Source organism: Canis lupus, chromosome 7 (assembly GCF_003254725.2).
Source record: "Canis lupus dingo isolate Sandy chromosome 7, ASM325472v2, whole genome shotgun sequence".
Classification (NCBI taxonomy): domain Eukaryota; kingdom Metazoa; phylum Chordata; class Mammalia; order Carnivora; family Canidae; genus Canis; species Canis lupus.
The window spans coordinates 24,360,871-24,375,891 of record NC_064249.1 but is presented as its reverse complement, the minus strand read 5'-3'; the positions used below and the strand labels follow the sequence as shown (position 1 = coordinate 24,375,891).

Below are 15,021 nucleotides of genomic sequence, written 5' to 3'. Positions count from 1 at the left end.
ATTGACAATGGCCAAGATATGGAAACAACCTAACTGGCCATTGATGGATGAATGGATAAAGAAAATGTGTCTCATATATGAAAGAATGAAATCTTGCCATTTGCAACAACATGAATGGACCTTGAGGGCATTATCCTAAGTAAGTTAAACAGAGAAAGACAAATACTATTGATCTCACTTATATGTGGAATTTAAAAAAAAATTTCATAGACATAGACAAATTGATAGTTGCCAAAGATGGAGGTAGTGCTTAGGGGTGCATGAAATGGGTGAAGGGAGAGCTAAAAGGTGTAAACTTCTAATTATTAAATAAATAAGTTATAAGAATGTAATGTACCGCATAGTTAAAAATACTATATTGGTATTTGAAAGATGTTAATAGAGTAAATCTTAAAATTCCTCATTGCAAAAAAAATGAACTGTGTATGGTGACAAATGTTAACTAGACTTATGATTATTTCACATTATATACAAATATTGAACTATTATGTTGTATACCTGAAACCAATATAATATTATGTGTCAATTACATCTCCACTAAGAAAAAGAAAAAGAGGGATCCCTGGGTGGCTCAGCGGTTTGGTGCCTGCCTTTGGCCCAGGGCACAATCCTGGAATCCTGGGATCAAGTCCCATGTCGGGCTCCCGGCATGGAGCCTGCTTCTCCCTCCTGCTGTGTCTCTGCCTCTCTCTCTCTATGTCTATCATAAATAAATAAATAAATAAATAAATAAATAATAAATAGAAAGAAAGAAAAGAAAAGAAAGAAAAGAAAAGAAAAGAAAAGAAAGAAAAGAAAAGAAAAGAAAAGAAAAGAAAAGAAAGAGAAAGCTTTTTCTCGAAGAACCAGGAACAATACAAGGTTGCCTACTCTCACCACTCCCATTCAACATAGTACTAGAAATCCTAGCCAGAGCAGACAGCCAAGATAAAGAAATCATAAATATCTAAATCAGAAAGGAAAAAAAATGAAAGTGTCTCTTTTGCAAATGACGTGATCTTATATATAGAAAACCCTAAAGACTACCAAAAAACTATTAGAACTAACAAACAAATTTAGTAAGATTGCAGGATATGGAATCAACACACAAACTTCACTTCTGTTTCTATATGCTTAACAATGAACTATCTGAAAAAGAAATAAAACTATCCCATTTACAATAGTATTAAGGAATTAAATATTTAGCAATAAATTTAATTAAGGAGGTGAATTATTTATACGCTGAGAACTACAAAACACTGATGAAAGAAATTGAAGACGACTCAAATAGAAAGCTATCTCATGCTCATGGATCAGATGAATTGGTAATGTCAAAATGTTTATACTAACCAAAGTCTATCTACAGATTCAGTGTAATCCCAAGGGCAGTTTTTCAGAATTAGAAAAAACAATCTAAAATTTGCATGGAATCACAGAAGACCCCGAATAGCCAAAACAATCCTGAGAAAGAAGAGCAAAGCTGGTGGTATCACACTTTCTGATTTCAAACTCTATTACAAAACTATAGTAATTGAAACAGTATGTTACTGCCATAAAAATTGATATGCAGACCAGTGGAACAGAACTGAGAGCCTAGAAATAAATCTATGCATATATATTCAACTAATATTTGACAAGGAAGCTAATAGTATTTAATAGAGAAAGATAGTTTAATAAATGGTGTTAGGAAAACTGAACAGCCATATGCAAAAGAATAAAAGTGTACCCCTATCTTACATCTCTCATAAAAATTAGAATGGATTAAATATTTGAACGTAAGACCTGAAACCATAAACCTCCTAGAAGTAAACATAGATTAAAAAAAAAAAAAACTTTTTGACATTGGTCTTGGCAATGATTTTTTGATTATGACATCAAAAGCAAAGATAAACAAGTGGGACTACATCAACTGAAAAACTTCTGCATAGCAGAAGAAACATCAACAAAATGAAAGGGCAGTCTACACAATGGCAAAAAATATTTCCAAACCACATATCTGAGAAGGGCTAATATTCAAAACATATGAAGAGCTCCTATAACTCAAGAGGAAAAAGAAAAAAACCCAAATTACCCAGTAAGAAGATGGGCAGATGACTTGAGTAGACATTTCTCCAAAGAAGATATTCAAAATCTAACAGGCATATGAGAAGTTGCTCAGAATCACCAATCATCATGCAAAACAAAAACACAATGAGATATTGCCTCAAACCAGTTAGAGTAGCTATTATGAAAAAGATAAGAGGTAACAAGTATTGGCAGGATGTGGAGAAAAGGGAACCTTTGTGCACTGTTGGTGGTGGGAATGTAAATTGGTGCAGTTACTGTGCAAAACAGTATGGAGGTTCTTTGAAAAATTAAAAATAGACTACCATGTGATCCAGCAGTTCCACTTCTGAGTATATATCCAAAGAGAATGAAATTACCATCTCAAAATGATATTAGCACCCCCATGTTCATAGCAGCATTATTTACAGTAGACAAGACATGGAAACAACCTAAGTGTCCATCAGCAAGTGAATAGGTACATATAATGTATATACATATAATGGAATATTATTTAGTCATATAAAAAAGGAAATCTTGCCATTTATGACAGCGTGATTGGACCTCAAAGGCCTTATGCTAGGTAAAATAAATAAAAGAAAGACAATTACTGTATATTAGTTATAGGTGGAATATAAACAAACTGAAGTCATAAAAGAGAATAGTCTGTAAGTTGCCACAGGGGGTGGGGGAAATGGGTGAGTGGGGGTGAGTGAGGTGAAATAGTTCAAACTTTAAGATATAAAATCAGTAAGTTTTGGATATATAACAGTTTCGTGACTATAGTTGACAATACTGTATTGTATATTTGAAAGTTGCCAAGAGAGATCTAAAAAGTGTTTACTACACACACACAAAAATTGTAACTGTGTGAGGTGATGGATCTGCTAACTAATCTATTGTGGTCATCATTTTGAGATTACATTGCCTAAAGCTAGACATGAAGGATAATAGCTCTAAGACTCCTAACTCTCTTAACTATAAATTTTTTAAAAATGAAGATTATAGACTGGGATTGTCCATTTTATTTGGGGTGATCAAGTTCAAACTTACAAAGGCTTTTGTTTTTGGAGAACATGTATTAGATATTTTGTTTGTGAGAGAGAAACCGATGGAGAGAGAGGAGAAGGGAGCAGAGAAAGATGGAGATAGAGAGATGGAGGGAGGGAGAATTTAAGCTCCATACCCAAAAGCAAAGCAGAGATTTATGTTCATTTATCATTTTCCTGACTAATTTGCCCTGGTCATATCCAGCCATTCTTCTACTTGTGCTCTAACTGTGGTGATATCTAACTCCTCATCTACACATCCTACCTCTCATATCCCAGGATTTCTGTGTCAATGTCAAAGTCAAGGAGAGGTGCCTATTTACTAGTCCTTTGGGAAGATGCGATAGCATTACTTTTATATCCACAGGGCCTAGCACAGTGCATGCATCTCTCATGTTCATGTATGAATACTAAAAGGCATTTAAAACCTTTTATTTGCTTTAATGGTCTTACCCATGCAAGGCAATAAAGGTTTATCCCCTTTATAGGTTACCAAATGATAAAATATTCAACTAAACATCATTCACTTAGAAAAAAATAAGCGAATTGGTTCTCTAGTCCTGGCTATGGTTATTTTACAAGAGCGCTTTTGTATGACCATTTTAATAGAGATCTGAGAGGAAGTAGGAGAGGCTTAGATCATGGTGGTGAGAGTAGTATACCATGCATATGCAAATTAGTGTCACTTGAAGCTTCAATGACAGAACTGTTGGGGGAGGAAGAATACAGAGCACTTGTATTCTAAGTATAAGCTGAAAAATACTTGTTGAATTGAACACCTGGGGTCAAAGCCCCAAATACCTCATAGGTAAAAAAGAAATAAACAAATGTTTAGAGAATCAAAATGACAACTGGGCAGCCCTGGTGGCTCAGCAGATTAGCACACCACCTTCAGCCCAGGGCCTGATCCTGGAGAACCAGGATGGAGTCCCACGTCAGGCTCCCTGCATGGAGCCTGCTTCTCCCTCTGCCTGTGTCTGCCTCTCTCTCTCTGTATGTCTCTCATGAATAAATAAAATCTTTTTTTAAAAAAACAACTAAGTATACTTACTTTAGGAGGTTTTATTTAATTAATCTGTATTTCATGGTTTATTAGAAGAATTAGAAGTGGCCAATTTGTGTAGGAAATTTAAAAAACAGTTACATTTCTAAGTGAGTAAATAGAACTCTACTTGATTCAATTATTTGGGTGGGAATTTAGTCTAAGAAAGGAGTCTAATACCATAATCATCCAAGGTCAGACTTTCAAAGAAGTGATATTGAAAGTAAATGTTTACTGGGGTCCCTGGTTGGTGCAGTCAGTTAAGCATCTGCCTTCAGCTCAGGTCCTGTCTTGAGGTCCTGATCTCAGGGTCCTAATCCCAGGGTCCTGGGATCAAGCCCTGAGTCGGGCTCCCTGCTAAGCGGGGAGGGAGCCTGCTTCTCCCTGCTGCCTGTGCTCATTCTCTCTCTTGCTCTCTATCTCAAATAAATAAATAAATAAATGAATAAATAAAATCTTTATTTAAAAAAAAGTGAATGTTTACATAATAGTTACATCTTAGGACACTGAGTTAAAGATAAAATCTTTTTCTATTTGCTTGATGTAATTTCTAGAATATTGGATATGTATCTTTCTAAATCCCTTCAGTTTATTGATACCACAATTTAGAGATTTGTTCCTTGGATTTTAGATTTCATTCTCTGTTCAGATAAAAATGCCTCTGGGAGGGGTATATTAGATTTTGCCGTTTAACTCTTAATGATAAAAGTTCATAAAATTCTTTCCTAAAACCTTTGTGTAGAAAGAAAACAACAACATCAAGAAGACCATGGGAAGACAGTACCTTATTATCAAAATGAAAAATACATTTATCCTTTGACCCAGAAATCCCTCTTTGGGTAATATTATTGAGGGCGGGGGAAGCAAGATGCATCATAATGTATATAGAATATTATGTGGGAAAGGGAAAAAATAAAAAGAAAGTGATTCTTTTATTTGCATAAAAAAACACTAGCAGGATACTGAGAAATTATTGAGCGTAGTTACAGGATTATGCCAAAGAGGTGGGGATCAGGTTCGGGAATTATGATACAGAGGTAAGACTTTTACCTTTACATACTTTTGCATTGTATTGATTTTTTAAATCATGTGACTGTATTACCTGTTTTTAAGATGGCTTAATGAGGGCAGCCCCTGTGGCGCAGCGGTTTAGCGCCGCCTGCAGCCCAGGGCATGATCCTGGAGACCCTGGATCAAGTCCCACGTCAGGCTCTCTGCATGGAGCCTGCTTCTCCCTCTGCCTGTGTCTCTGCCTCTCTCTCTCTCTCTGCATCTCTATGAATAAATAAAGAAAATCTTAAAAAAAAAAAAGATGGCTTAATGAATGAATTAACAGGATGATCAAAATTCACAAAAGGGTGAAGTTCATGTCCAGTAAGGAAGCTGGAAGGTTTCAACACAAATTTTACCAATATTGCTGCAGACGGCTGGCTCTGAGGAAATTAGCTATTAATGCAGAGGACTAATAACAGGAAGGAACTTTTCTGACATTCTGGCCAAATGCCATTCAGTCATGTTTTATATAAATCTATTTTCCTGTAGATGCCAGAGGAACAAGCATTCTGTGTTTTGGTGAAAATCATGTATGACTATGGTTTACGAGATCTCTACAAAAACAACTTTGAAGATCTTCATTGCAAGTTCTATCAGTTGGAAAAACTAATACAGGTAAATAAAATTTAGGCTTTTGCCACTCAAGGATTGAATTACAGAAAAAGTAATAAAATTGATGAACAATAATAATTCATGAAAGTTTAATGGAATTCTACAGAAAATGTAAATACAGTTGGTTTCTGACCAGTACCTGCATTGGTGTTAATATTTATTTAACCATTTGATCATTTTTAAAATAGCTTCCATTGTAAATATTCAATTTTAATATACTTTGAAGTGTGAATATAGTGAATTAAGTATATGAAGAGATTTCTGGGTATTGTTTGCAAAGAAATGAAGATATTTACAGAATAAAAATTGAAATACTTAAGAACTTTCCCTTCCGTAATTATCACTAGTGCCAAAATTAGGGCCACATGTAGAGAACTCTTGAAAGAAATAGAAAAAGAATTGAAAAAGAATAACACTTAAACACTTTAATGTGAGGACATATTTAAATTTTTTTCTCATGTAATTTCTTGATTTCAAACAATGTTATTGTTTTATAATATGTAAATTTATATGTATGAGGAACATATCATTTTATATATGTCAAATATTACATAATAAGAAAGTTTGTGAGCAAGGGCAAAATTTTTGACTAGTGCTGATAAAAGGAATTACTGAGTAGCTTTGAAATGCCACCTGAAGTTGGAAATCTTAAATTTACAATGGGTCTATATAACATGTTTATATGGCTTTCTCTGTAGGAGGTTTGAGAACCCAAGAGAAGTGTGAAGTAAATACATGAGTGGATAGATTCCACATTGGGGAAAGGTAAAGTGGTTAAGGAGGAAGGTTAGTGGGTCATGACAGTAGAGACAATGGTAAGAGCTTGTTGGCCTGATCTATCAGAGCTCTATAGGTGTCTGAAGAGGAAGTAGAGTCAATGGGAGACTAAAAGACTAGAACAGAGAAGACAGATTAGCAGTGAGTTTAAACTCTACTGGGAGAACAGAATGTTGGAGGGTAGAAAACCTAAAAGAAGAAATAGGGGAAAGATGTTAAATGAACTATAAACCCAATGACATATGGGCATCAAGGAGAAAAAAGACTATGTAGAAGAATCTGGTAACTATGGATATTGAAAGCAGTGGGCTCTTTTTTAGAGGTCTAAGTAAATATTTGAGATTATTCACTTTTTTACCTTTTATTTACAAAAGTTTACATTTTTTTGAAGGTCAGTATTCTTAAGAGCTTTGAGAGTCAAATAAATGTACCTGATAAATGAATAGCAAGTTCATGGTATTATGAAAAAATCCAAACACATTCTTCTATTAGCAATCTTTGACTGGATGACCTTTGGACACCCCATTTAAAGTACCTGATGGGTAACTTTGGGTGCTTTTCAAAAACATTTTGTACAAGAAGTAGGGTTTTTCTTTTTGTTTTTATGATGTTTATGAAAACAAAACTAACGTGGGCTTTTAGATGTCTTTGCTTTTCAGTTATAGGAATAGCTTTGCTAATACCCTGCCCTTTACCTTTCATGCTTTTGAAAAGCATTTACCTGTGTAAATTGGGAAACAAAGGATAAGGGTAGCATAATAGGAGACATCCAATTTCCTGCATTATATACTTGCATGATTTCTATAGTTTGTCATTTTTAATGTCAAAAATAGATTGTTTTAAAGTCTGGTGATGTTTTGGGCTTTTCTCAATACCTCCAAAATATACTGAAGTGATATCATAGATCCCAGATGGTGTTGGTATTAAGTGGTCTCCAAAGAGAGGATATATTTCTTTCCTAGGTAGTAAGGTGTAACCCATTAGATCAGGTGCTAGATTTGACTCTGGAGGGATGACATTCATTAGACTACAGAGTGTTCTGTCAGAGTAAGCATTTCCCAAGAAACAAGAACAATCAAGTGAGCAAGAGCAATATGATCTTTATTTGTTTATAACAAGTCTGCCTTTATTTTCCTTGATTATCCTACTCCCAATGCTCATCTCCTATCCCCACTTCTGTGTAGTTACATAAAATTCAATGAATGGTGCAAAAAATCAAGAGTACTCATAGAAAGCTTGTCATAAGTTGCAGTTGTAAGAGGAAATAAAGTTTCCCAATTTTCCACTTTAACTTTTTAGGAGCAGTTACCGGACCTGCACCACCATTTTTGTGTTCTGAACCTGGAAGTTCATATGTATGCCTCCCAGTGGTTCCTCACTCTTTTTACAGCCAAATTCCCACTCTGCATGGTCTTCCACATCATCGACTTACTGCTTTGTGAGGTAGAGTGACTGCATCTCTCATACCTAAGCCAAAATAGAGAGTAGTTTCTATTTAAAGTGGTTATAATTTTCTTTCTTCATTTTATTTTTCCCTATACTTAACAGCCATAAATACTGACCAGAAAGTTCTATTTGAATTTTTAGTAAAGATTATTTTAACTATAATTTTATTATTTGTGAGAAATGAAAATGTTAAAGCATATATAATTCCTACACAGTAAGATGTAGTAGTTAAATTTGTGTAATTAAAATTCATAATAAGCCTTTATCTGCGTAATAATGTATTACTAATATAAAGGATAAAGGACCTTTAAAGTTATATAAATGAATTCAAAATCAGATGTTTTTAATAGTAATGCAATTACACCCCAAGAGTGAATAGAAATGAAAATTGCATAGTAATTTATATTTTATTTTATTTTAAACTCCAGTTTAGTTAACATACAGTGTTATATTAGTTTCAGGTGTGCAATATAGTTATTCAGTAACTCCATACATCACCTACCACTTCTCACAACAAGTGCACTCCTTAATCCTATCCCTATTTTACCCATCTCTCCACCCATCCCCTCTGGTAACCACTAAGTTTGTTTTCTAATTATATAGTAATTTAATCCTTAATTCATATTTCCATTGCACATGATGTTTGGGACTCCTACCAGATAATAGTAAAGTTATGCACTAAAGCTTCTATACCATATATTTCCATAGAATATTTCAAAAATTAGTTTGCAAATTTCTTAGGTATCTGATTTGTTTCATTTATTACTTTTAGTTCCTTATATGGCTACATTCATTCATTTTACTCTTTTAAAGAAATAAGCCACATTATGCATGCATATATTATATGCTGCCAATCAAAATGTTCAACAGTCTTAGCAGTGATACGAAAGTTTTTGGATGAGAATTTTTTTATTTGAAATATAAATGTATGTAAATTATAGCTGTCTTACATTAGAAAGCTGGAGTAGTAAAAAATATAAACCTAATATAATCTAAACAGTTTTGTATTACTACATTTCTTTTCATACAAAGTTTCCTTTATTAAAAGTCTAACCATTTCAATTATATTAATCAAATTTAATCAAATATTTATAAAAAAGATTTTAAAAGATAAAATGCATAAGCTGTACAAAGCATAACTGTTATTTTTCAGTCTACCACAGCAGTAACCATTTCATATGCAACCATAGTTGGATTTTGTTCTTCAGAGGTTCTAGTTGGAAGTTGCACAGTACTTGAAAGTTGCAGAGCATTTTGTAAAGGTGTAAGATTTTAAAACATTTGTAACATGTTTTTTAAAAAGATTTATTTATTTTATTTGAGAGAGAGTATGGGTAGAGGTAGGGCCAGAGGGTGCATTGGAGTACTTTGCTATGAGCTGTTGGTAGGATATCCACCCTTTGAGAGCCCTTCCCATAATGAGACCTACAGACGCATCCTCAAGGTAGACCTACGATTTCCCCCATCATTACCTTTGGGGGCCCAGGACTTAGTCTCCAAGCTTCTCAGATACCAGCCTTTGGAAAGGCTACCCTTGGCCCAGATCATGGAGCACCCCTGGGTCAGGGCCCACTAGAGGAGGGTGTTGCCTCCATCTGTTCAAATGGCTTCTTGAGGCCTGTCTGCACCTGTTTCATTGTGTTTGTTCAGAGCTTTGCTGGCTCTCTTATCTTTTGTTTCTTCTAAGATGCTAATTAATAAAAGCTGAATCATTTTGTAAAAAAAAAAAAATCTCAAGCAGACTCCCTGCTGAGGGAGAGCCGGAGGCAGGGCTTGATCTCACCACCCTGAGATCATGACCTGAGTCAAAATCAAGAGTTGGGAGCTTAACCTATGAGCCACCCATGTGCCCTCATTTGTGACATACTTTGATAAAGAAAAGTTGAGCGATTTGCTGAGGGTCACAGAATGAGTTTCCCAATTCTGAATATAGAACAGCTGGCAAACCTGATTGATAACACAGTGATTCACCTATTTGTTTTACTTACAAATTAGTTTCTAAAATGGATATCTAAATTTAACCTAAATGAAGAATACAGATTTAGGAGCTAAAACTATTCATTTCAAAATGGAGTTTACCACATTATACACAAATTTAGACATTTGTACTAAAAATTCTACTTTGCCTGGTTATCCAAACTGATATGATGAACAGTTCTGACTCCTCAAATTTAGTGCAGTACTCTCTGAAAGTAAAAACCAGATTTATATCTTTGACTTCTGTGATCTTAAAGTAATACTAAAATTTCTTTTTGATAAATAAATATTCATAGGTCCTATTCACTGAATACTGTACTGAATTTGGTATTTCATGGTATTTATTTAAAAAATAGGAAAGTAAGGGTATGACATTTTAACAATTTTATATATAGTAGGAGCTTGCAGAAGTTAATACCATTGCTTCATATTTTTTGCTGAAAGAGATTATCCTCTTTCATACTAGATTAGTTTTATAATGTTTATTATAGAAAAGAGAATGAAATTAATATGCTTACACCAGTTGAATTGAATTTCTCGGTGTCTTTTGGCAGAATAGTAACACTATCCTCTAGTTCACTGGAGTAATGACTTTCTAAAATCATCTTTATCTGAATGATTCCATACCTGACACTGGAGCATTGTCAGTGGGTCTTCTGGAACCCAGATTCACAATTTTTCAGGAAATTTTATTTTAAAGATACTTGAATTTCTAATACATGCTAATAAAATTAGCAACATTTATGGTAGGGAAAAGAAAATTTATAAGTGTTATCGCTTACCAGCTGTGATTTATAATTACAATGTTCGAAAGATCTTAATGTTTATTAAAATTAATAAGAGCATCATAGATACTACTTTCCCTTCCCTTAAATCTGTACTCTGTAGCTGTTTAAGGTAGTTGCATAGCTTCCCAAAACATGGAGTAAGTTGTAATCACAAAATCATGGTAACCCGGGAAATAAATAATAACATCCCTTAACAGTTAAAAATAAACTTTATTGGGAACAGTATCAGGATATTCATTCTTTCCACTAACTCATCTTTGTCAGAGGATTATTTTGCAAAGGAAATTTTTAGATAAACTTTTATTTCCTGCCTGTCTGTGTTCTTTCTTTGCCCCTTTCCTTCTTGTAGTTAATAAAATATTTATATCAAAGCTCTTCTTTCATATGTGGTAAAATATTCTAAAAGAAGAAATGATAACATAGTCTTAAATAGAAACATCTATAGGTATCTGTTTTTGTCATATTCTCTTTTTTAGAAAATGATTCAAATATTCATGGTTATGAATTAATATTTAGTTACAAATGGAATGCTAAGAAATTCTCAGATGGAAAAGTTGATTTTTCAAAATTGATCATTTTGACCAAAAACCTCCAAAAACTAAACAACAAAAAAATCAGTCTTTTGCTCAGAGATCAGTCCTATTGCAAAGTGAGAAAGACGTTGAGCTGGAGACTTGTAGAAAGCATATCATCCTCTCATGCTTTTCTAAGCTTATATGCTTTTAAGGATTTTTTCATTCATTCTAAGGTAAAAAATGTTGAAGTTAATTTAGTAGCAGAAAATTTGGGAAGAACTTCAGTACACTTTGGCAATATAGTCTGAATCAAAAACTCCTGGTTAACAATTTTATTTAGAATGTTTGTATAAGCCTGAATATATGGTAACTCAGATTAATTCCCTTATTTAGTGAGGACAATGACAATAGGATTCTTTTTATAGAAAGAGAGAGAAAGTGGCATCTGAATGCATGGTGGGAGAGGGGCAGAGGAAGAGAGAGAGAGAGAGAATCTTAAGCAGGCTCTCTGCAGCTTGAGGTGGAGTCCAGTCTCATCACCCTGAGATCATGACCTGAGCCAAAATCAAGAGTCAGAGACTTAACCAACTGAGCCACCCAGGCACCCCAACAACAGGATTTTAAACTAGAGTTTGGAAAAAAAAAAAACATTTTATTATACTGAGATAGATGGAACTTTTGAAAAATGATCATCTAGCCAATAATTGAAATTAAATTTATATAAAAGAACCAAAATCTTCTGTTTTTTTTTTTAATTTTTTTTTTTATTTATGATAGTCACAGAGAGAGAGAGAGAGAGAGAGAGAGGCAGAGAGATAGGCAGAGGGAGAAGCAGGCTCCATGCACCGGGAGCCTGACGTGGGATTCGATCCCGGGTCTCCAGGATCTCACCCTGGGCCAAAGGCAGGCGCTAAACCGCTGCGCCACCCAGGGATCCCTCTTCTGTGTTTTATTATCTGTCTGTATGTGGAGAGATAAGAAAAAGGATAGAAGTATTAACAATTATAAATATTGTGCTCTTAACCCACTAAGAATAGAACATTGCCTTTTTAAAAGAACTTTTTGTTAAAGTGTAACAGATTAAAAGAAAATTTGCAAAAATTAGTGCAAAACATTGATGAATTTTCATAAAGTGAACATAATTTATGTAACAAGCAGCCAGATTAAAAAAAAAAAAAAAAAGGAAAACACTGCCTGCATTTCAGAAGCCCTCCTCCCCTTCACTGCCCCTGCGGTCCCTACCTCTCTGAGGAGTAATCACTGTCCTGACTTCTAGCACTGTAGCTTAGTTTTTATTGCTTTCAAACTTTATTTAAAGAGTAATACAATATGAACTCTTTTCATCCAGGTTTTTCATTTATCATTATGTTTGTGAGACTCATCCATGTAATAGTTGCATCTAGACATGGTTCATTTGTTCCATTGTATGGATTATATTACCATGTATCCATTCTTCCATTGTACTGTTGATGGGCATTTGGGTTGTTTCCAGATTAGAATTATTATAAATAATGTTGCTATGAACATCTTGAACTTGCCTTTTGGTAAGCATTCAAATGTACTTCTGTGGGTACACATCTGGGAGTGGAATTGCTGGATTAGGGCATGTATATACTAGGGTGTAGCAGATGCCACCAAACAGCTTTTCAAAGTATTTTGAGCATTATCTTTTGAGTTATTTTCATTCAGTGAAAGTCTTCTTTGTGATTAGAGGCGAGTTTTTGTTTTGTTTTGTTTTTCAGGTGGCAGGTCCTAGATCAGATTAGAGTTGATGAATATGGAACAAAATAAAATTTATCTGGTTAAAAATTCATCCACTTGATTTCTGCAGTTGCATACAGATGAGAATTAAGAGCTGGATCTAAGAGCTGAATCACTCTTGTACTTCTACAGTTAACCTGATAGGAAAAATCCAGCAGTGTATTCAGTTATAGAAGAAGCAACATAGAGACGGTTTAACATTGGAGTTAAGATATTTTTTTTTTATTTAACCCTTTCTGCATCACATTATGTTACTTTACCTGTATATATCTGTTTATTTCTCCGAAAAATGATGCTAACAAAACCAGTGTCCCAGATTTATTTTAAGGATTGAATGAGAATATGAAGTGCCAAGCACTGTGCCTGCTACATAGTAAATATATAATTAAGAATGTAACCCTCCATTCTGTTCTATCCACCTATATAGCTCTTTCATTGCTTCTCAATTTCTTCAGTTAACTAGATGACACTAGAAATTCTTTTTTTTTTTTTTTTTTTTTTTTTACAGCCTTATCATACTTGCATGTTATTGGCAAGTCTGCCTAAAAATAGAATCTCATTACTTTAATTCTACAGTATTCTTAGGTGAGCCAACCTTTATTTTTTTTTTTTTTATTTTTTTTTTTTATTGGTGTTCAATTTACTAACATACAGAATAACACCCAGTGCCCGTCACCCATTCACTCCCACCCCCCGCCCTCCTCCCCTTCTACCACCCCTAGTTCGTTTCCCAGAGTTAGCAGTCTTTATGTTCTGTGACACTAGAAATTCTTAAGAGAGTAGGTCAGCTTAGCTGTTGGTTCTTTCTTACCTTTCTAACCACCTTTGTTTCCCTCTAGTTGAGATGCTTTTTTGCTAAAACCAACAGTATAGCCATTGACCTTAATGGAAGTTTAATTGATTTCATTTTGACTAGTGATTCAAGTAGTCCTCCTAAAGTATTTCTATTCTTCCACTTTCTTTCAGAAGACATAAGAAAAACAGTATTTCTTTTATTCTTGACAAGATAACTGACAGATAATGTTTGAAGTTGGCTCTTCCCAGATAGTTCCGTTTTTAGAGTATCAAATTATATTCAGCTTTATATAGTAACTTGGTATTTTATGGAATGTAAGGAAATCATTGACCCTTCAAATTAGAGTATATTTCCTGTCTCCTTTCTTCTTAGGGTGATGAAAAAGATGACAGTATAGTACTACATTATCTAATTAAATATCACCATGCATATGCCCTCTTTCAAAACAGTTTTCTGAGGCTGTTATCTGAAGAGTAGATTCATTATATAATATTCTTATTCTTTGCCCCCATTTTCTCCCTCAAATGGTAATACCTGAAATTTTTTAGAGATCTAATTGAGACATAACATTGTATAAGTTTGAGGTATACAGTGTGTTGATTCAGTACATTTATATATTGCAATGTGATTACTATATAAGCATTAGCTAACATCTTTATCAAGTAATCTATTGAATGTAGAATAAATTAGAATGAGCATAGGTGACATAAACATAAATATTGTAAAAATGTTGAGTAGCAATTGGTTACAAGACTAGGAAAAAAAAGGCTTTGACCAACCAGTAAATACTGTAAAGGTTATTTTAAAGTGTTTTTTTTAAGATTTTACTTATTTATTCATGATAGTCATAGAGAGAGAGAGAGAGAGAGAGAGAGGCAGAGACACAGGCAGAGGGAGAAGCAGGCTCCATGCAGGGAGCCCGACATGGGATTCGATCCCGGGTCTCCAGAATCGCGCCCTGGGCCAAAGGCAGGCGCTAAACCACTGCGCCACCCAGGGATCCCTTATTTTAAAGTTTAATTTGTCAATAGAAATTTTCAGGACTAGAAAAAAAAAAAAACTCTCTAAAATCTTTTTTCTGGATTCTAACTTCTTTCTCACCTACAGGGTTTTTATGGTTCTCACATCAGTTGTCTTACAGCCCTTTCTTGTGTTTGCATTAATTTTGACACTACAGGAAGAA

General features: G+C 34.2%; 1 protein-coding gene across 10 annotated transcripts in view; it reads left to right on the top strand.

Annotated features, from left to right (window-relative positions):
• The window catches only part of RABGAP1L (RAB GTPase activating protein 1 like), a 729,489-nt gene that overhangs the window by 458,149 nt on the left and 256,319 nt on the right, over positions 1-15,021 (top strand). For 9 of the 10 annotated variants that reach the window (XM_049112262.1, XM_025430245.3, XM_035718827.2 and 6 more), the window contains 2 exons: positions 5,656-5,781; positions 7,855-7,998. The exons of the other annotated variant lie outside the window; for it this stretch is intronic. In XM_049112262.1, coding sequence (XP_048968219.1) covers positions 5,656-5,781; positions 7,855-7,998 — 270 coding nt within the window. The remainder of the gene's footprint in view (positions 1-5,655; positions 5,782-7,854; positions 7,999-15,021) is intronic. 10 annotated transcript variants of the gene reach the window in all.